Source organism: Euleptes europaea, chromosome 5 (assembly GCF_029931775.1).
Source record: "Euleptes europaea isolate rEulEur1 chromosome 5, rEulEur1.hap1, whole genome shotgun sequence".
In the NCBI taxonomy this organism is placed as follows: domain Eukaryota; kingdom Metazoa; phylum Chordata; class Lepidosauria; order Squamata; family Sphaerodactylidae; genus Euleptes; species Euleptes europaea.
Window position 1 is genome coordinate 10127679 of NC_079316.1, and position 22869 is coordinate 10150547.

General features: G+C 50.1%; 1 protein-coding gene across 1 annotated transcript in view; it reads left to right on the plus strand.

Moving 5' to 3' along the window:
- Positions 1-1617: 1617 nt before the first annotated feature.
- The window catches only part of ABCF3 (ATP binding cassette subfamily F member 3), a 34108-nt gene continuing 12856 nt past the window's right edge, over positions 1618-22869 (plus strand). Inside the window, exons 1-12 of the mRNA XM_056849529.1 lie at positions 1618-1714; positions 9641-9788; positions 10768-10847; positions 12159-12211; positions 13541-13638; positions 16299-16421; positions 17626-17892; positions 17983-18063; positions 18255-18314; positions 19964-20020; positions 20518-20540; positions 21987-22042. Of these exons, the coding sequence (XP_056705507.1) occupies positions 1639-1714; positions 9641-9788; positions 10768-10847; positions 12159-12211; positions 13541-13638; positions 16299-16421; positions 17626-17892; positions 17983-18063; positions 18255-18314; positions 19964-20020; positions 20518-20540; positions 21987-22042 (1122 nt within the window). The 5' untranslated portion in view covers positions 1618-1638. The remainder of the gene's footprint in view (positions 1715-9640; positions 9789-10767; positions 10848-12158; positions 12212-13540; positions 13639-16298; positions 16422-17625; positions 17893-17982; positions 18064-18254; positions 18315-19963; positions 20021-20517; positions 20541-21986; positions 22043-22869) is intronic.

Below are 22869 nucleotides of genomic sequence, written 5' to 3' on the forward strand. Positions count from 1 at the left end.
CTCCCGCCAGTTGCCAAGAGGGACCTGGCAATACTATCTATCAGCTGGAGGTCAGTAGTAACAGCAGGAGAACTCCAGCTAGTACCTGAGCACAAGCAGCATAATTCAAGCAGCCAACCGGGCGCAGAGAAGAGAGAGACGTACAAGCTAGGAATATTTACTGTTTATTGAAGGAAAAAGCACTTTATTGAGGCTGTTGACTGAAGAAGCTGCCTTCTAGACAACGAAAGCGTGGAAATCATCCGGAAGGCGCTCCCCGGCTTTGACGTTCTCCAGCTGCGTCTATGCTTCGATTTCGCTATCTTTCTAGAAGAAAGAAATAGAAAAGTCATTGTACTTACCTCCAAAGGACTTTCCAGGTTGAAACTGATATGGTAAACAAGGGTTCGTGGGGGGAGAGAGAGACCTGAGATCGTTATTTCAAGAAAACAGTTTATTTGCAGCTGCGGACTCAGAGGCCCTAATGGGCAGAAATCTCTGAGCCTCGATCATACTGAGGAAGGGATATTTATCCAAATTCAAGATATGACAACCCATCAACATTCAGGGTAGCGCTGATAACACTCCAGACATCGAAGCGGCAGTAGAGTAACAGTAGAATAACAGTTTCAGCCAGCTCTTGTTATGGTTTACTCTAACCCTCCATGACTCTTGCCCCAATTCCTTAGCACACAGGCATACACACACAGAGATATCCTGCCCAGCAACAAGCTATTCCCTTGCTGTCCTAATACATTTCAATTCATTTACAGAAAGGAAAAGAGATTATTACCAATTGCTAAATCAGTGGATCTTCCATAGTCAGGGAAAGTCTACCTTGCTGTCTCAAAACTGACCATCTGTCTGAGAAGATAATTCACAGTGGGTAGCCGCGTTAGTCTGTTTGCAGTAGTCAAAAAGGGCAAGAGTCCAGTAGCACCTTAAAGACTAACACAAATATTTTCTGGTAGGGTATGAGCTTTCGTGAGCCACAGCTCCCTTCTTCAGATCTGCAGGAGTAGAAAAGGGCCAGAGTCCAGTAGCACCTTAAAGACTAACAAAAATATTTTCTGGCAGGGTAGGAGCTTTCGTGAGCCACAGCTCACTTCTTCAGTTTTTGTTAGTCTTTAAGGTGCTACTGGACTCTTGCCCTTTTTGACATCTGTCTGAGTAGCTTGTTAGCTACACTTTACCCTTGTATATAATTGTGTTGCACGTATCTCCATTATTGTTGGCTTCTTGCACTTGTGTCTAATAAGACTGCATATTTGCATAAATAGTGTGAGCTGGATACTATTCTTTCACATAGTACCTGGAGGCTGGCAACCCTAATCCTGAGAGAACTCCAGGCCCTAGCTGGAGGTTGGCAACCCTCATACGGGGCCGCTGGGCCTTTTTGGTGTTCTTTGGCTGCAACGCTCACCCACACGGGGGGGGGGGGAGAGAGAGAGAGAGAGAGAGAGAGAGAGAGAGAGAGAGAGAGAGAGAGAGCGCGCGCGACCGCCTCCCTTTCCCATCGTCCTCTGCGCCCAGCCGCGGCAACCCCAGGGCGCCTGCGCTCTCCGTCGCCGGCCTGCTTCCCCGCACGGACTACATTTCCCAGCAGGCGGCGCGGCGCAGGCCGGCGACCGAGGAAGGCCCCGAGGAGGCCGGGCGGCGATGGCGGCCTCCTGCGCCGAGATCTTGCGGAGGGAGTTCCCGGAACTCGACGGGGAGATGTTCGACTACGTGACCGGTGAGGCGAGGCGGCCGCCGGCCTGGCGGGGGCCGGCCCCGGCCGCCCGGCCGCTCGCCCTCGCGAGGCGGGCGGGGGGCCGGGCTGCGGAGGGCCTCCCTGCCCGCCCTTGGGCCCGGCTCGGCAGGCAGGGGAAGGCGCCGGCTTGAGGGGCCCCGAATCGCGCGGTTCGCTCAGGCAGTCGCGAGATTTTAACGTCTCCCCCCCCCCCACCCCGGACGATTGTCCCTAAGTCTCTTTGGGTGGGGGCGGGGGGGTGGGAACCGCCTGCCCTCCCGGATCCCAAAAGCCTTTCAGCTTTCTTGACTTACGAAGTGTCAGCCCAGGGTTCGGGTTAGCAAAGCCGGTCGCTTTAGAAACAATTTTTTTGGAAAAAATATATATTCTAAATATATATATTTATATATATTCTAAATTAACATCATTCACAGTGGGCAGCCGTGTTAGTCAGTCTGCAGGAGTAGAAAAGAGCAAGAGTCCGGTAGCACTTTAAAGACTAGCAAAAATATTGTCTGGCAGGGGATGAGCTTTCGTGAGCCACAGCTCCCTTCTTCAGATCTGCAGTAGTAGAAAAGGGCAAGAGTCCAGTCGCACCTTAAAGACTAGCAAAAATATTTTCTGGTAGGGTAGGAGCTTTCGTGAGCCACAGCTCCCTTCTTCAGATCTGCAGGAGTAGAAAAGGGCAAGAGTCCGGTAGCACCTTAAAGACTAGCAAAAATGTTTTCTGGCAGGGTAGGAGCTTTCGTGAGCCACAGCTCGCTTCTTCAGATCTGCAGGAGTAGAAAAGGGCAAGAGTCCGGTAGCACCTTAAAGACTAACAAAAATATTTTCTGGCAGGGTATGAGCTTTCGTGAGCCACAGCTCGCTTCTTCAGATCTGCAGGAGTAGAAAAGGGCAAGAGTCCAGTAGCACCTTAAAGACTAACAAAAATGTTTTCTGGCGGGGTATGAGCTTTCGTGAGCCACAGCTCGCTTCTTCAGATCTGCAGGAGTAGAAAAGGGCAAGAGTCCGGTAGCACCTTAAAGACTAACAAAAATATTTTCTGGCAGGGTATGAGCTTTCGTGAGCCACAGCTCGCTTCTTCAGATCTGCAGGAGTAGAAAAGGGCAAGAGTCCAGTAGCACCTTAAAGACTAACAAAAATGTTTTCTGGCAGGGTATGAGCTTTCGTGAGCCACAGCTCGCTTCTTCAGATCTGCAGGAGTAGAAAAGGGCAAGAGTCCAGTAGCACCTTAAAGACTAACAAAAATGTTTTCTGGCGGGGTATGAGCTTTCGTGAGCCACAGCTCGCTTCTTCAGATCTGCAGGAGTAGAAAAGGGCAAGAGTCCGGTAGCACCTTAAAGACTAACAAAAATATTTTCTGGCAGGGTATGAGCTTTCGTGAGCCACAGCTCCCTTCTTCAGATCTGCAGTAGTAGAAAAGGGCAAGAGTCCAGTAGCACCTTAAAGACTAACAAAAATGTTTTCTGGCAGGGTATGAGCTTTCGTGAGCCACAGCTCGCTTCTTCAGATCTGCAGGAGTAGAAAAGGGCAAGAGTCCAGTAGCACCTTAAAGACTAACAAAAATGTTTTCTGGCGGGGTATGAGCTTTCGTGAGCCACAGCTCGCTTCTTCAGATCTGCAGGAGTAGAAAAGGGCAAGAGTCCGGTAGCACCTTAAAGACTAACAAAAATGTTTTCTGGCAGGGTATGAGCTTTCGTGAGCCACAGCTCGCTTCTTCAGATCTGCAGGAGTAGAAAAGAGCAAGAGTCCAGTAGCACCTTAAAGACTAGCAAAAATATTTCTGGTAGGGTATGAGCTTTCGTGAGCCACAGCTCGCTTCTTCAGATCTGCAGGAGTAGAAAAGAGCAAGAGTCCAGTAGCACCTTAAAGACTAACAAAAATGTTTTCTGGCAGGGTATGAGCTTTCGTGAGCCACAGCTCGCTTCTTCAGATCTGCAGTAGTAGAAAAGGGCAAGGGTCCGGTAGCACCTTAAAGACTAACAAAAATGTTTTCTGGCAGGGTATGAGCTGTCGTGAGCAATCTCATTTCTTCAGATGTGCAGCAGTAGAAAAGAGCAAGAGTCCGGTAGTACCTTAAAGACTAACAAAAATATTTTCTGGCAGGGTATGAGCTGTCGTGAGCCACAGCTCACTTCTTCAGATCTGAAGAAGTGAGCTGTGGCTCACGAAATCTCATACCCTGCCAGAAAATATTTTTGTTAGTCTTTAAGGTGCTACTAGACTCTTGCTCTTTTCTACTAAATTAACATGTTAACTGAAGGTTAATTCCAGTGAGCGGGGTTATGTAGCCGAAGCCAGCAGGTTCTTTAAACAAGGCAAACACGTGCGTAGCCCTCTACACACATTACAGAGAATCCATGCGGAATCTGCAACAGGCTACATAAGAAAGTCCCTGCTGGATCAGACCAAGGCCCAGCAAGTCCACCAGTCCGTTCACACAGTGGCCAACCAGGTGCCTCCAGGAAGCCCACAAACAAGACGACTGTAGCAGCACCATCCTGCCTGTGCTCCACAGCACCTAATATAATAGGCATGCTCCTCTGATCCTAAAGAGAATAGGTATGCATCATGAACATAAGAAAGGCCATGCTGGATCAGACCAAGGCCCAGCAAGTCCACCAGTCCGTTCACACAGTGGCCAACCAGGGGCCTCTAGGAAGCCCACAAACAAGACGACTGCAGCAGCATTGTTCTGCCTGTGTTCTGCACCACCTAATATAATAGGCCTGCTCCCCTGATTCTGGAGAGAATAGGTATGCAGCATGACTAGTAGCTATGGATGGCCCACTCCTCCATGAACATGTCCAAGTCAAGGTCCCCTGTGCAAGCACTGGGTCATTCCTGACCCATGGGGTGACGTCACATCCCGACGTTTCCAAGGCAGACTTTGTTTGCGGGGTGGTTTGCCAGTGCCTTCCCCAATGAATATGTCCACTCCCCTCTTAAAGCCTTCCAAGTTGGCAGCCATCACCACATCCTGGGTCAGGGAGTTCCACAATTTAACTATGCATTTAACTATGCATTGTATGAAGAAATACTTCCTTTTATCTGTTTTGAATCTCACCCTCCAGTATAATCTTCTTGGTTTGTCTCTTCTGCAGTACATTCAAACATGTACTGTTTAAGCGTCCTATGTCCATGTACTCAGCATGGATTCAAAAGTGGTAAACACATTTCATTGTAGGAGATAGCATTATAGGTTCTGAGTCTTTATGCCAATAAAGGTGACTGGATTTGGTTCTGAGTCAGGCTATTGAGCTATCTGGTCCAGACCTCTGGCTGGGGGAGGCTCTCCTAGCCCTGTGATTTGATATCCTTTATCTGGAGAATAGCTGCTAATTATACCGCTTGCTGGTTATACATATCTCAGTGTACTTTAATAGGTTTGTGGTTATAGTATGGTGGATAAGGGGCTGAGCTAGAATTGGTAAGTACTTGGTTCCACTGTGACCTCTGCTGCAGGCTTACAAGAGAATAGTGTGCTGGCTTTCTCTCAGCCACAGGTTCTTTATCTACAAGAAAGGGGCAGTAATGCTGAACTATCTTAAGTGTTGTTTCAAGGATTACAATAAGATATGTGTGTAGTGCTGTGAACATTCAAGCACTGTTTGCTGGGTATGTTAGTATTAGATACTGAGGGGGGCGGTCCTAGCATGGTGTAGTGCAGTGGTCGGCAAACTCATTAGTCAACAGAGCCAAATATCAACAGTACAACGATTGAGATTTCTTTTGAGAGCCAAAACGCCTTTTAACAACCATTCATGCACGGGAGGTTTTGCCTTGGATTTGCCGCTCTCTAGATGCACATTTTCCCCATCTGCATTCTCAAAACTCTGCAGGGGGGCTTATTGTTGAGTTTTGAGAATCTGGATGGGAAAAATGTGCATCTGAGTGGCAAATCCAAGGCAAAACCTCCCATTCATAAATGGCCAATAACCCCCCATGCAGAGTTTTGAGAATCTGGATGGGGAAAATGTGCATCTTGAGTGGCAAATCCAAGGCAAAACCTCCCATTCATAAATGGCCAATAACTCCCCACCCCCATGCAGAGTTTTGAGAATCTGGATGGGGAAAATGTGCATGTAGAGAGTACAAATCCCAAAAAGAGAGTACAAATGAATCAAACATGGCTTCGCCCCCCCGGGCCCCAATGTCGTCGTCCTCCTCCTCGCCGCCGCCTGGGCTCCTTCCTTCCCTCCCCGGCCGGCATGCCGTCCGCCCATCCTCAGTGCCTCGGCCTCCTCCCCCAGCCAAAACCAGCGCGAAAAATCCTGCCCGCTGGTTGGCTGCCGCCGCCCACCTTGGCGCCGCCAGCCCTCAAGCGCCGCGTGCAAAACCCGGCCGCGCTGTGAGGGGAGGGAAAGGGGGGAGGAGGAGGAGGGCTCTTTCCAGAGCCACACTCAAAGGGCCAGAGAGCCGCACGCGGCTCGTGAGCTGCGGTTTGCCGACCACTGGTGTAGTGGATAAGAGCGGCGGACTCTAATCTGGAGAAGCATGTTTGATTTTCCGCATGAAGCCTGCTGGGTGACCTTGGGCCAGTCACAGTTCTCTCCGAACTCTTTCAGCCCCACCTACCTCACAAGGTGCCTGCTGTGGGGAGAGGAAGGGATTGTGGTTGTACCAGTGTTACCCGTGTTACTTTGGAAGTAAGTACCTTGGAAGCAAATACCCGTGTTACCTTGGAAGCAAGTCCCATTGATTTCCCCCCCAACTGGCATTTACTTCCAAAGAAAGATGCTTGACAGTCACCCCATCTCTGAAGTCTTGGATCTCATCTTCTGCCTGCCTATGCCAAAACAATAAAAATTCTGCCTCTTCTTTGTTCTTCTCTCCTCCTCCTAAGACTTGCCTTGGATTTTAGGAAGCCTTTATAGTGTTTGGGACTGCACCAAAAAGGAAGGGACGTGTGTTACTCTAAATCAGTGGTCGGCAAACTCATTAGTCAACAGAGCCAAATATCAACAGTACAATGATTGAGATTTCTTTTAAGAGCCAAATTTCTTAAACTTAAACTATATAGGTAGGTACACTGTTTATATGTTCAACATAGAACACTGACCTTTTAGGGGAGGGGCCGTGGCCCAGCAGTAGAGCATCTGCTTGGCATGCAGAAGGTCCCAGGTTCAATCCCCGGCATCCCCAGTTAAAGGGATTAGGCAAGTAGGTGATGCGAAAGACCTCAGCCTGAGATCCTGCCAGTCTGTGTAGACAATACTGACTTCCGATTCAGTAGAAGGCACCTTTATGTATTCACGGATCGTTTCAGTTGCCACACCCCGCAACACTTTGACAAGTTTCAGCCCCAAAATTATTCACCGAGTGTACGGGAGGTTTTGCCTTGGCTTTGCCACTCCGTTGATACACATTTTCCCCTATGCGCGTCCTCCAAACTCAAAATTAAGCCCCCCTGCAGAGTTTTGAGAATTTGGTTGGGGGGAAATGTGCATCTGTGTGTGTGTGTGTGTTAAGTGTCAGCCCAGCCACGGCGAGGGAGACTCCGAAGCGGAGGGGGGGGCAGAAGGCAGCGCCCCCGGCCCGCTCTTACCCGCGTCCCCACCCTGCCCCGCGTCCCCACCCTGCCCCGCACCTACCTCGGCCGCAGCTGACTCCCCGCGGCTCCTCGCCCTCCGGCTCCAGGGGGCGTGCTTCCCCAGCCCTTCCTCTGGCTAGCCGGCCCAGCCTGCCCGGGCTGCGACCCTGCACCTCCGCCTCCTGGCGGAGGGCCGCAAGCCAGGGAGGAGCAGAGGCGAGGCGATAGTCGCCCGCCCGCTCACCGGCCGATCGCCGCCTCCACCTGCAGGGAGGAGCCGCAGCGCGCCGCCGCCACCTCCTCGAGAGCCGCAGACAACCGGCCAAAGAGCCGTGTGCGGCTCGTGAGCCGCATTTTGCCGACCACTGCTCTAAATTATAAAACATACCATAGCCCTAAGTAGACTAATTTGGGAGTAGAAGAAGAAGAGTTGGTTTTTATATGCCGACTTTCTCTACCACTTAAGGAAGAATCAAACCGGCTTACAATCACCTTCCCTTCCCCTCCCCACAACAGATACCCTGTGAGGTAGGTAGGACTGAGAGACTGTGACTAGCCCAAGGTCACCCAGCTGGCTTCATGTGGAGGAGTGGGGAAACAAATCCAGTTCACCAGATTAGCCACTGCCGCTCATGTGGAGGAGTGGGGAATCAAACCCAGTTCTCCAGATCAGACTCCTTGCCCTCCGGCTCCAGGCTCCAGGGGGCGTGCTCCAAAACCACCGCTCTTAACACCTACACCACACTTTAAAATTGGAGGGATTCAAATATGAGTAAATGTAGCTAGGATTGGGCTGTTAGTTTGGTTACCAAAAGGGAGACTTCTTTTCCTAGATCCTATTTAAAAATAACAGACCTTTTTCTAGTGCCAAGTCCTTTGTCTTGTAGTGCCAGCCTGACAAATTCTTGTCTCTGTGGTCCTGCTTCTTCTTCACTAAGTTTCCAGAAACTTTCTGCCTATGCCGAAGAGTGATGAAGGAGGTCTTTTGAAGCATTTTGTTGGCACTATAATGGCTTAATCCCATTTGTATGCTTCAGCCTACGGCAAGGGGGGGAAATACACTCCCAGGGAGATTCATCTGTCCCCCTCTATTGGTGCCTTCTGCCAGCAGGGGAAGACCTTTTTGTTGGTGTTCCTTAGAAGGAGAGTTGGTATTTATATGCCGATTTTCTCTACCTTTAAGGAGTCTCAAAGCAGCTTACAATCACTTTCCCTTCCTCTCCCCACAACAGACGCCTTGTGAGGTAGGTGAGGTTGAGAGAGAACTGTGACTAGCCCCAGGTCACCCAACAGGCTGTCTGTGGAGGACTGGGGAAACCAACCCAGTTCACCAGATTAGAGTCTGCCACTCATGTGGAGGAGTGGGGAATCGAACCCAGTTCTCCAGATTAGAGTCCACTGGTCTAGCTGTTGTTGTGGTTTTCTTACTATTGTGGATGTTGTTGTTTTTTCTGCTGGTCAGTGACCGTATTAATAAATGATGATGATGATGATGATGAATCCACTGGTCTTAACCGCTACACCGTTCTGGCTCAAACTTAGAATCATAGAGTTGGAAGGGACCACCAGGGTCATCTAGTTCAACCTCCTGCACAATGCAAGAAACTCACAACTACCTCCCCCCCCCCACACCCCCAGTGACCAGAAGATGGCCAAGATGTCTTCCCTCTCATCATCTGCCTAAGGTCACAGAATCAACACTGCTGACAGATGGCCATCTAACCTTCTCTTAAAAACCTCCAGGGAAGGAGAGCTCACTTCCTCCCAAGGAAGCCTGTTCCACTGAGGAACCCCTCTCACCGTTAGAAAATTCTTCCTAATGTCTAGATGGAAACTCTTTTGATTTAATTTCAACCCGTTGGTTCTGGTCCAACCCTCTGGGGCAACAGAAAACAACTTGGCACCATTCTCTATATGACAGCCCTTCAAGTACTTGAACATGTTTATCATATCCCCTCTCAGTCTTCTCTTCAGGCTAAACATACCCAGCTCCTTCAACCTTTCCTCATAGGACTTGGTCTCCAGACCCCTCACCATCTTTGTTGCCCTCCTTTAGACACGTTCCAGCTTGTCTACATCTTTCTTAAATTGCAGTGCCCAAAACTGCACACAGTACTTTAGGTGAGGTCTAACCAGAGCAGACTTACTGACCCTCATTCTTGTTTACATGTATATATCATTTTTAAAGTTTATGTTAATGGCTTTTTGAGTGTTCACTGCCTTGGGGGCCCTAATTGGAGGGAAAAGCAGGATAAAAATGTTTTAAACAATATCTGTCCTCTCTTCTCACAGCTTCTAAGTTTACACGGGAACCTTTGCATAGGGGCTTTGTCCAGAGTTTGATGGAAGTCCAAGGGCTCATCGGTCTTACGCGAATGGTATCTCTTTGGCAGGTGTCCTCCATAGTGGCGGCTCAGACTTTGAATCTGTGGATGATCTGTTTGAAGCCGTCGGGGAGCTCTTGCAGGACGTGTCCAGAGACTCCAAAGATGACGAGGACATCCGTGCTATCTGCCAGCAGATGTACAACGTCCTTCACCTGTAAGTTTCCTTTCACTGATACCTGAGTAAAGGAGGAAGCATGAAGTGCTAATGGAAAGAAACTGAAAAGGGGCACAGGGTATTGAACCCAGAAATGGGTAAATGGGCTCACTGGAGTGAGTTTCAGAGGGTAGCCATGTTGGTCTAAGAACATAAGAAAAGCCCTGCTGGATCAGACCAAGGCCCATCAAGTCCAGCAGTCTGTTCACACAGTGGCCAACCAGGTGCCTCTAGGAAGCCCACAAACAGTAGAACAGCTAAATTTGAGTCCAGTAGAGACTGACAAGATTTCCAGGATATGAGCTTTCTAGAGGCAAAGCTCCCTTCGTCAGATACAAGTAGGATCGGCAATCCCTGAGCCCTTAGTCAGAAGGTGGGAGAGGTGTTGTATTTTCTCTTTGCATCCTGAACTCCCTACTCCACACAAAGCCAGCTGGGTGACCTTGGGCGAGTCACAGCTCTCTTAGAGCTCTCTCAGCCTCACCTACCTCACAGGGTGTCTCTTGGGGGAGGGGAAGGAAAGGTGATTGTAAGCCGGTTTGATTCTTCCTTAAGTGGGATAGAAAGTCGGCATATAAAAACCTTTTCCTCCTCCTTTCCAACACCCCTCTCACCTTTTTGCTAGGACATAAGGACTCAGAGATCTCCATTCCAACTCGTATCTGACAAAGAGAGCTTTGATTCTTGAAAACTTATACCCTGGAAATCTTGTTGGTCCCTTAGGCTGCTGCTGGACTTGAATCATTGGAGTGTGAGATTCTGCATAGATTTTTACCCAGGCAGAATTGCGCAACCCTAGTGGCCCTCAGCTTTGGCACCCTTCCTCTATAGTTCTTGGAGGCAGGATACTGGGCTGAATGACCATGTCTCTGATTAAGTGAGGCTCCCACACTCCCCCCTCCCCATGTGAGAGGAACCCATAGTATGTGGGGGTGAAAACAGTGGGTCCTCTTCTAACAAAATCCGTTTTGTCCGGCAGGGACAGTGAGAACTCCCAGGGAGACAGGCAGGTACTCCTGGAGGCCCCAATCCAACTTTCTCAGATCACAGATAATTACGGTGAGTAGTCCTTTTTGGTAGAGTAGCTGGTTTCGACGTTGGCGCCCAGGTTGTGGCCAGGCTCCGTTGGCTTTGGAGGACACCACTGCTCCAGCCTGGAACAGCAAGAGTGGGATGTGAGAACCGATAAACACACATGAAGCTACCTTATACTGAGTCAGACTGTTAGTCTGTCACCGTCAGCACTGTCTACTCTGGCTGGCAGCGGTTTTCAAGGGCCTCGGGTTAAGGCCTTTCGCATTGCCTACGACCTGATCCTTTTAACTAGAGATGCTGAGCGTTGAAGAAGAAGAAGAGTTGGTTTTTATACGCCGACTTCCTCTACCAATTAAGCAATAATCAAACCAGCTTACCTTCTTCTCCCCACAGCAGGCACCCTGTGAGGTAGGTGGGGCTGAGAGAGCACTAAGACAGCTGTGACTGGCCCAAGGTCACCTAGCTGGTTTCATGCGGGGGAACAAGTCCAGCTCACCAGATCAGCCTCCGCCGCTCATGTGGAGGAGCGGGGAATCAAACACGGTTCTCCAGATCAGAGTCCACCACTCCAAACCACCGCTCTTAACCACTACGCCACGCTGGCTCCCAGGACCATTTGCGTGCAAATCTGATACTTTACGACTGAGCCACAGCCCCACTGATACACTGCAGTGTAGTGGACCGTTGACCTTGGACCGGCAGTAGCTTGCTTCAACCCCCACTTCAGGCATGTGGCTCATTGGGCAACCTTAGGCAAGTCCCTACTTCATCAGCCATGTATTCTGCTCTGAGCTCCTTGGAGGAAGGAAAGAATACACATGGAGAAAAATGCTGAATACCTTTGGGGGGGGGGGGAAATATGTTGCATATTTTTACTCAGATAACTGATAAGCGACGGGCACCAGTTGATCAAGAAACATTTTTTGATAGTACCCACAATGAGAGGCAGCATGGTGTAGTGGTTAAGAGCAGTGGTTTGGAGCGGTGGACTCTAATCTGGAGAACCAGGTTTGATTCCACACTACTCCACATGAGCGGTGGATGCTAATCTGGTGAACCAGGTTGGTTTCCCCACTCCTACATGTAAGGCCAGCTGGGTGACCTTGAGCTAGTCACAGCTCTCTCAGGCCCACCTACTTCACAGGGTGTCTGTTATGGGGAGGGGAAGGGGATTGTAAGCCGGTTTGATTCTTCCTTAAGTGGTAGAGAAAGTCGGCATATAAAAACCAACTCTTCTTCTTTTTCCCCAGTCCACAAGCACCAGGGGGGAGGGTCTTTGTTGGTGCTGGGGCCCCCATACCGCTGTGCATTCACTTCCTGTTTTGCCTATTGCAGATTCTGGTTTGGACCTGCTGCCAGGGCTGTGGCTGAAGAGAGATCAGAACTCAGTAAGTGCTCCAGAGCCGGAGAGTCATGACATTTGCCCCTAAACTACTTATTGCCTTTCTGGAGCGATGAATACCATGCCGGCTTCCTCTCTCTTTCCTTTCTGCAGCGGATGATGTCATACCCTTGAACCAAAGGAAAGTCAGGATATAAATGTTTTAATAAATAAGTAAAGGACGCCCCTTGACCTTTAATGTGATAGCTGAATCTCAGCTGTGTGCTGGGGTTCTTCCCCATGGCACATGATGCAGTTACGTTGGTCTTCTTGCTGCATCCATCAAATTGAAAGGGATCAAATAGTAATCATCCAACCCCACGAACACATGCATAACTCTTAATCTCCTTCCTTGCCTCACCTTGCTCAGTGCATGTATTCCAGCCCTGAATGTCTGATGGAAGTGTCAGTAGCTGAACCTTGCCAGTGGAGCAAACGGCTCCCGAAAACGTACACAAGTACCTTCTTTGTTGACTGCCTCTGTACACATGAACCTGCCTTATACTGAATCAGACCATTGGTCTGTCAAGGTCGGTATTGTGCACTCCGACTGGTGTTAAATACTGGAGCTTAGGCAGAATTCGGTAGTGCAGTTCACTTCAACCTAATGCCAAGTGCCAACCCTGCAAGAGTGAGTAGCTCTTGGAGGCAGATCACGATGGGTAGCTGTGTTAGTCTGTCACTAGCAATAGAAAAGAGCAAGAGTCGAGTAGCACCTTAAAGACTGACAAAATTTCTGGCAGGGTATGAGCTTTCGTGAACCACAGCTCGCTTCTTCAGATACAGCTAGAATGGGAGTCTCTATACTGAAGTAGAGAAGAGTAAACTCAGACACACAATGGCAATGTCAAAAGCAAGTAAAAGACATTAGCAGGCGTGATTGGATTAGGTGTGATATGCAGAGAGGGGTAGTAGGCGTGGAGAAATTAGCATTGTTAATGAGACCAGAATCCCAGGTCTCTATTCAGTGCAGGAGAATGCATAGTCTTGAGCTTCATTATTAGTTGTAATTCAGCAGTCTCTCTTTCTAATCTGAATTACAGCTAATAATGAAGATCAAGACTGTGCATTCTCCTGGACTTAATAGAGATCTGGGATTCCTGTCTCAGTACCAATGCTAATGAGTACCCAGCTTACTGGGGGTAAAGTGTAGATGACTCTAGGGTCCCAGCTCTCCAGGGTCCCAGGCTGAGGCCTTTCACACCACCTCCCGCCTGGTCCTTTTCTAACTGGAGATGCCGGGGATTGAACCTGGGGGCCTTCTGCCTGCCGAGCAGGTGCTGTACCCCTGAGCCGCGCCCCTGCACTAGCCTGACCTCCGTTCCCTGTGCCGCAGGTGGTGAACACCAAGAAGCTGGAGAAGGCTGAGGCTCGCCTGAAAGCCAAGCAGAACAGGAAGCAAGAGCGAGATTCTGTGAAGTCCTGCAACCCATTGTGAGTGAGGGGGGCAAACAAGTATGAATGGTTCCTGCTTCTCGGTGGCGGGGGCATGCGCTTCCTGGAAGGCTGGCAACGAGGAACATCCCATTCTGTGGATAGAATGCTCTGCTGCTCTCCCTTTAATCATTGATTTTGGGGTTGGCAAGTTTTGGGGAGGTGACCATTTACCTTTGATAACCACTCTCTATTTATGCAGTCCCCTTTGTTTAGCAAAAGGTCCAGTTGATCACTTGGAAACTCAAGGGAGGGGCTCGAGAGCCATTCGCTGGTCCCCATCCCTGGGCTCTCTCTTGAAAGTAGTCCTGAGCTCAAAAGAATGTCAGACTACTTATATAGTGATTCCGAGTGCTACTGACATAGGAAGGGGATTGGTCCCTTTTCTACACTGATGAAAAATTCCTCTCCGTTCCTGCTTAAGACACCTGTGGGTAAAGCAGTCCCAAGAAATAATTGGTTTGATGGAGCTTGTAGGGCTGCTAAGCATCTGGTATCTCAGAATTTGCAATTAATGAGACATCTTCGGCCCGATAGCTCGGTGAAAGATCTCCTGCTTTCTAAGAGGGCATATGAGCAAATTGTAAAGGACAGAATGCTCTAGCCTTCATTTGCAGGAGCGTGGCTGCTGGAACCGATTCTCTTGCCGTGGAACATGGGGCTGCTTGCACGATCTTGTGTGCTGCTAGGCAGCATGGAAGGGATACTCTCTCCGTGGCTGTGTCCAGGAAGGATGGGTTTGCTTGGGGAAAGTCTGGTGTAGTGGTTAAGAGCAGTGGTTTGCAGAGGTGGACTCTGATCTGGAGAACCGGGTTTCATTCCCCACTCCTCCACATGAGCGGCGGAGGCTAATCTGGTGAACTGGATTTGTTTCCCCACTCCTCCACATGAAGCCAGCTGGGTGACTTTGGGCTAGTCCAGGGGTCGGCAAACTCATTAGTCAAAAGAGCCAAATATCAACAGTACAACGATTGAGATTTCTTTTGAGAGCCAAATTTCTTAAACTTAATAGGTAGGTACACTGTTTATTAACTTAAACTTTAACTTTAATTAAAGTTTTAAGTCTTAATTAAACTATAGGTACACTGAATAAAACTTGATATCATACTTAATAGTGATCTTATTTATTGATAAAAATTAAATTGTAAGTCCCTGCCATTTCCCCCTCCCTGTCCTGAGTCCTTGTCTGGAGGCCTGGTCTACCGCCATAAAAGCCTATTGGTAGACTTGGCCTCCGGCTGAGTCCCATTGGGAGGCCAGGTCTACCCATTGGCTTTCTTGGCAGTAGACCTAGCCTCCGGAGGCCCATAGAAGCCAATGGGTAGACGTGGCCTCTGAAGGGGGACTTTTCCCCCTCCTCGGAGTCCAGGTCTATTGCCAAGAAAGCCAGTGGGTAGACATGGCCTCCCAATGGGACTCAGCCGGAGGCCAGGTCTACCAAAGGAAGCCCGCCCCGGCCAACAGCTGATAGGCGGGGAGGGCCAGGAACCGCCGAGCCGCCCGGCGGCTAGAGGGGAGGGGAGGCTTTAGCCTCCCAACCATTGAGGGCAAGGGAAAGGGGGACTTGGCCATTCTCCATGGTGGGGGGGGGAAGACAGATCGCCCGCTCTCTCTCTCTCTCTCAGGCACGCCTGCTCCGCAGCCTGGCTGCCGGCGCGAGTGGGCGCAAGAGCAGGGGCTCCGAACCAAGTTCGGAGAGCTGCACTCAACGGGCCAAAGAGCCACATGCGGCTCTGGAGCCGCAGTTTTGAGACCCCTGGGCTAGTCACACTCTCTCAGCCCCACCTACCTCACAGGGTGTCTGTTGTGGGAACGAGAAGGGAAGGAGATTAAAAGCCGGTTTGATTCTTCCTTAAGTGGTAGAGAAACTTGGCACATAAAAACCTTCATTAGCGTTTTCTGCATGAATTGGGCCTGCCAGCTTGTGTGGGTGGGTGTTTCCACAACTGGCAAGTAGTAGAAATCCCTACTTAGTAATTTTGGATAGATTCACTAAGTGAGCTCAGAAAAGTAACATTAAAGTAGTAAAAAAGTTCTTTCTGAAGCCTGCTTCTTGCCAAGATGGAAACCTGCATCTGGGCTGTGTGGCTTCAGGCTGGAGGTGAAAGCTTGACCTGCTTGAATGCTTCCCCACACACAGAAAATTCCCTGCACATAGGAAACTAGCATTGTAGAGAAAGAGCTGTAGCTCTGCCTTCTCATTTGTTTTTGTGGTACTACAGTACCCCCACCCCAATCATAGGGTTCTCCAGCCCTGTGTCAAGGAATCCTGGGAGATTTGGGGGCAGTGCCTGGGGTGGGTGGAGCTTTCAGGAGGAAGTGTCATTTCTGGGTGATGCTCTGGAAATTTCCTCTAATCTCTATGGTAAAAACCATAGAGACTGAGGAAATTCCTAGACCATCATCATCAATACCCCCGCCCCATTTTTTCCTCCCACTCCTAAATTATTAAGGCTAGGCGATTACCCTCTGCTAGCAGGCAAATGGCAAGGCTATTGGTCATGCAAACCCTAAAATGGTACATCTGAGACACTAGTTTACCACCTCAATGAGAACTAGGCCTAACTGAAGTACTACTTTGTGTTGGGAAGCTGCTTGGGGAAGATGATTTTACTTCCTTCTTTATTAACGGTCTCCTCTGTGTTGCCCGCGGGTGGCAGAGTTCTCGAGGAGGCGTCCGCCAGCCAAGCTGCCAGCAAGAAGGAGACCCGCCTGGAAACCTCGGGCAAGAACAAGTCCTACGACGTCCGCATCGAGAACTTTGACGTGTCCTTCGGTGAGCGGTGAGTCCTTTGCTGGCCAGGTGGAGTAGGAGAGCCTCGTGGGCAGGAACATCTTGGGAGAATTTGTTGGAAGTCTGCCAGGCCCATGCGGACTGGTTGGTGGGTTTTGTGAAGAGGCAGTTGTGGAAGGAGGAGTCCAAGGCTGCATTCAGCTCTTAAACATCTGGCTGCTGGTGAGCTGGATTAAACGGTGGAAGCGAGTCTTTTTTAGGCCAGCCGTTCCATGCTAGCCGAGCCATAAATCCACCCACAAAGGCACACTCAGCTTGCGCAGGACTCCAGGCCAGTAGTGTGGGCTACTCCACAGTTGGATTTTAACCAAACATAAAGCCCTGCTGGATCAGACCAGTGAGGGTCCATCCAGTCCAACCTCCTGTCTCCCGCAGTGGCTGACCAGTTCCACTGGAGTTCCAGCAACGGCATAGAGGCAGAGGCCTTTGTAAGAACATCAGAAGAGCCCTGCTGGATCAAACAGGGGTCCACCTAGTCCAGCATCCTGTCTCACACAGCAGCCAACCAATTCCTCTGGAGGTCCAACAAGAGGGTGCCAAGGCCTTCATAAGATCATCAGAAGAGCCCTGCTGGATCAGACTAGTGGGCCATCCAGGCCAGCATCCTGTCTCGCACAGTGGCCGACCAGTTCCTCTGGAGGGCCAACAAACAGGGCATAGAGCCCGAGGCCTTTCCCTGATGTTGCCTCCTGGCCCTGCTATTCAGAGGTTTACTGCCTCCGAATGTGGAGGTTCCCTTTAGTCTCCATGGCTAGCAGCCACTGATGAGACCGCTCCTCCATGAATCTGTCTAATCCCCTTTTCAAGCCATCTGTGCCTGTGGCCATCACTACATCCTCTGGCAGCGAATTCCGCCTTTTAATCACTTGTTGCGTAAAGAAGTATTTCCTTTTGCCCATCCTTATTCCACTGCCCAAATATAGAAAGATTCTTTGCCCTGAGCCAGACCAGTGGTCTGTCTAGTTCAGCCCTGCCTGCTCCAGTCAGCAGCGGCTTTCCGAGGTCTTGGATATAGCAAGATCTTTTCCCTAACTGCTGCAGATCCCAAGGAGTGAACCTGGCACCTCCTGTGTGCAAAGCGGGTGCTTGCCCACTGAGCCACAGTTCTTCCCCCAAGAGATCTTATAGCAAAGTGGGACAGCAGCATATTTTGGGGCTGGGTTGGTACCTGAGACCACATTCTCTCGTTCCAGCGTCCTCCTTACAGGCGCGGAGCTGAACTTGGCCTACGGCCGGCGGTACGGGTTGGTAGGCCGGAACGGCCTGGGCAAGACCACCCTGCTGAAGATGATTGCCAGCCGCAACCTGCGGATCCCCTCGCACATCAGCATCCTCCACGTGGAGCAGGAAGTGGCGGGTGACGACACGCCAGCCCTGCAGAGCGTGCTGGAGTGTGACACCACCCGGGAAAGCCTGCTGAAGGAAGAGAAGGTGCTGACAGCCCAGGTCAACTCTGGAAGGTAAGACTTGGGTCTCCCGGGCAACCGACGCAGAGCTGATCTGCCTGTGCCAACAACCAACTGGCATGCAATCTTTGTGTCCCGTTTCAGGGCAGATGGTACTGAAGGCTCCAGGCTCTCCGAAATCTACGCCCGGCTGGAAGAGATTGAGGCGGACAAGGCCCCAGCAAGGTAAGATGAAATTCCTTGATTCTTCCTTAAGTGTTATAAAGCATATAAAAGCCAACTATCCTTCTTGAAATGCCTTTTAAGTTATGCAGCTGTGTTCAGATTAGCTCCTCTCCATGGACAAGGCTTACTGCCACCTTTTTCCAGCGTGTGCTTCATTAATTGATCTCCCTCTCTTTCCCTCCCTTCTACAGAGCATCTGTCATTCTGGCTGGGCTGGGATTCAGTGCAAAGATGCAGCAGCAGACAACCAAGTAGGTGGCTTTCTACCTTAGGCTGATCCTTTCCAGCTGTGATTGGGGTGGATGAGAAGAAATTTAGGCTTCTCTCCCTGTACATCACCATGTGGGCCAGAGAACAGCATGAATCCTGGACCTTGGACTATAAGGTCACCTGCTGTACCTGAGTCAGCAGTGTGATGCTGTAGCTGAAAAGGCAAATGGCATCTTGGGATGTATCAACAGAAGTAAAGTGTCCAGATCACGTGAAGTGATGGTATCGCTTTACTCTGCTCTGTTAGACCTCATCTAGAGTATGGTGTTCAGTTTGGGGCACCGCAACTGAAGAAGGATGTAGACAAGCTGGAACGTGTCCAGAGAAGGGCAACAAAGATGGTGAGGGGTCTGGAGACCAAGTCCTATGAGGAAAGGTTGAAGGAGCTGGGTATGTTTAGCCTGAAGAGAAGACTGAGAGGGGATATGATAACCATGTTCAAGTACTTGAAGGGCTGTCATATGGAGGATGGTGCCAAGTTGTTTTCTGTTGCCCCAGAGGGTCGGACCAGAACCAACAGGTTGAAATTAAATCAAAAGATTGTCGAAGGCTTTCACGGTCAGAGTTCATTGGTTCTTGTAGGTTATCCGGGCTGTGTGACCGTGGTCTTGGTATTTTCTTTCCTGACGTTTCGCCAGCAGCTGTGGCAGGCATCTTCAGAGGAGTAACACTGAAGGACTGTCCTTCAGTGTTACTCCTCTGAAGATGTCTGCCCAGCTGCTGGCGAAACGTGTCAAGATTTCAGTAAACCCATGGCATCGCAGGCAATAGAAGCTCGAATCCAGACAGAGCAGTGATTCAAAGATTTTATTCTGGAAGTCAGTGGTTTCAGCAAGACGAAGAAGGTTAGAATGCAGATCATTGGGACTTTGCTACATTTATAGAACGGACACAATGGTTACAGCCATACAAGGGAAACAATAGATTTCTTTCTCCTGGTAACGACTTCAGTGGGTCAAGTACCGGGTACTTAAGGGCAATCAGAGGTGGGGCAGGTGGAGTTCCTGGCATTGTGAGCGAGACCCGGTATCTGATGGAAGATTTACATGGGCGGGTCTCCATACAAGTGTAGATCTCTGACCAGAGTTAGTGGTTCGTGTGCAAAACTGGAGGGAGGGGGGAGTGCACGGAAGGATCATATTGTCTAGCCCGTGTTGCCAGAAATCCTATCTGACAAAACGTCAGGAAAGAAAATACCAGGACCACGGTCACACAGCCCGGATAACCTACAAGAACCAATAAATCAAAAGAGTTTCCATCTAGACATTAGGAAGAATTTTCTAACGGTGAGAGCGGTTGCTTAGTGGAACAGGCTTCCTCAGGAGGTGGTAAGCTCTCCTTCCCTGGAGGTTTTAAAGCAGAGGCTAGATGGCCATCTGTCAGCAGTATTGATTCTATGACCTTAGGCAGATCATGAGAGGGAGGGCATCTTGGCCATCTTCCGAGCATGGAATAGGGGGTCACTGGGGGTGTGGGGGGGGGGAGGTAGTAGTGAATTTCCTGCATTGTGCAGGGGGTTGGACTAGATGACCCTGGGGTCCCTTCCAGTTCTATGATACTTGTAGGCTCTTTGGGGGTGCACTTACCATGGGGTATCTGGTGCCACCCATGTTCGTTTCTTTCTCCCCAGAGAGTTCTCAGGAGGTTGGAGAATGAGGCTGGCTTTAGCCCGTGCCCTCTTCGCCAGGTATGCCTTGTGGATTTTGCTACTATACAGTTATATCCATAAATTACATTGATGGCCATTTTGGGTCTTAGAATCTGTCATCACAGCCAGTTATACCCATGGAACGATATGCATGTGAAGAAGAGTCGTGGAGGGTCTTTATTTCCAATTTACATAATTTTAATCGCAAGGTTCGAGTTACTGAATTTGGCATTTCTTAACCGCCAAATTCTAGAACTCCAAGAGACAAAACTACACAAAAGTTTAGGTTAGGTGGGAATTGCACTTTTCGAACCACCGTGCAAATATTGCTGACATTGGACGGGGGTGGTTAACGTCACCTTTGGGAAAGGGCCCAAATATTGCCAGAGCTGTTTGACTGGCAAGAGCCGCTGTAAGAACCAACAGTATCAAGGTGGCTTTTCTAGCAGGCTTCATCCTGAGGCACGGTATTAACGCTGTTTCTTCTCCTCCTCCTCCTCCTCCGCCCCTCCTTTGGCTGGCTTCAACGTTGTCAGGCCTGACCTCTTACTGCTTGATGGTAAGTCTTTCTGGGTCCCACTTTGGGGAAGGAGGGAGGGGGCAGAGCAAAAGCCCACGGACTCAGTTCAGAGGGTCCTCCAGACCAGATCTGGAAGATGAGTATGCACTGCCCTCACGTGAACACACGAAGCTGCCTTCTACTGAATCAGACCCTTTGTCCATCAAAGTCAGTATTCTCTACTCAGACCAGCAGCAGTTCTCCAGGGTCTCAGGCAGAGGTTTTTCACATCACCTACTTGCCCAGTCCTTTTAACTGGAGAAGCTGGGGATTGAACTTTGGACCTTCTGCATGCCAAGCAGATGCTGCACCACTGAGCCACAGCCCCTCTCCATTGCTCTCCTGGGTCTCAGGCAGGGGTCTTTCACATCACCTACTTGCCTAGTCCCTTTAACTGGAGATGCTGGGGATTGAACCTGGGACCTCCTGCCAAGCAAACACTCTGCCACTGAGCTATGGCCCTTCCCTCGTCTCCCGTGTAAATTCCCTGCCATTTCTAGGCTGCTTTAACCAGAATTGGCTGCCATGTCTGAATTGATCAAACCGTGATTGGAATGTTTATGGCAATTTCTGGAGGCCTCATTTCCAAAAGGATGTGGACACAATGGAGCGGGTGCAGAGGAGAGTGACGAGGATGATCAGGGCCTGGAGACCAAGCCCTGTGAGGAAAGATTGAGGGACTTGGGAATGCTTAGTTTGGAGAAGAGGAGGTTGAGGGGAGACATGATTGCTTTATTTAAGTAATTGAAAGGCTGTCACTTAAAAGAAAGGCAGGGAGCTGTTCCTGTTGGCAGCAGAGGATGGGACTCACAATAATGGGTTTAAATTGCTGGCAGAAAGGTACCAGTTGGATATTAGGGGGAAAAATTCACGGTAAGATTAGTTCTTCAGTGGAATCATCTGCCTAGGGAGGTGGTGAGCTCCCCATCACTGATAGTCTTCATGCAGCTGCTGGATAAACACTTATCAGGGATGCTTTAGGCTGATCCTGCATTGAGGAGGGGACTAGATGGTCTGTATGGCCCCTTCCAACTCTGTGATTCTATGAATTTCTGGTCAGAGCATCCTGGGAATGAAGAGGGGAATCTGCACAGAGCATGAGCTGAGCTGAGCCAATCAAGAATACTTGACTCCTTGGTTCAATTTGTACACAGTTATATACAGTGTTGCAAATTAGCAACCCAGATGTACCCCTTAAGAATATGTATATCAGTGTGTTTTAACTGATTTTATGTGTTGATTATACTGATGAAAGCCATCTCGAGCCCAACTTGTCGGGGAGAGGAGGGATATAAGTGTAATAATATATAAATTAAAAATAGAATTCCTTATGCTTCACAAGCCCCACTGCCAAATGTCTCCCTCTCCTCTTCCATGTTTTTAATTGCCATATTTTCTTTAACTACCAAATCCCTTGTCCAAAAATGTCTGTTTTGTTCACTTCAGAGCCGACCAACATGCTGGACGTGAAGGCGATCATCTGGCTGGAGAATTATCTGCAGGTCTGTCTGGCGAAAGCAAAAGACATACCGTATTTTTCGCTCTATAAGACGCACTTTTTTCCTCCTCAAAAGTGAGGGGAAATGTCAGTGCGTCCTATGGAGCGAATGCAGCGGCAGCGGGGCACGGAGCCGGGCCGCCCCGGGAGCCGGCTGGGACACCGCCAGCCAGCTGGGGGCGGGAGGCCCCTCCCAACCGCCCAGCGCAGCGCAGAGTAGTTTAACCTCCCCAGCTTCCCGGTCCGAGGCTCAGCTGTTGGGCGGGGACCCGCCCAACAGCTGAGCCTGGGGACTGGGAAGCGTGGGGGGGTGCGGAGGTTAAACTGCGCTGCCTGCCCAGGCAGCACAGAGCAGTTTAAACCACCCCTGCCTGCCCAGGCAGTGCAGAGCAGTTTAACCTCCCCCACTTCCCGGTCTGAGGCTCAGCTGAGCCTGGGGACCGGAAAGCGCTGGGAGGGTGTGGAGGTTAAACTGTGCTGCCTGCCCAGGAAGCACAGAGCAGTTTAAACCACCACCGCCCCCCTTCCTGGGACTCCCGGGAAGGGGGGCGGTGGGTCTTTAAACTGCTCTGCCCTGCCTGCCCAGGCAGCGCAGAGCAGTTTAACCTCCCCCGCTTCCCAGTCCGAGGCTCAGCTGTTGGGCGGGGGGGGGGGGTTGCGGAGGTTAAACTGCTTGGCAGAGCAGGCAGCGCAGAGCAGTTTAAACCACCACTGCCCCCCTTCCCGGGAGTCCCGGGAAGGGGGGCGGTGGGGAAAGAGAAGGGAAAAGGAGGAAAAAGAAGAAAAATATATATTTTTAAAGACCCGGCTGGTCTTTAAAAAAAAATATTT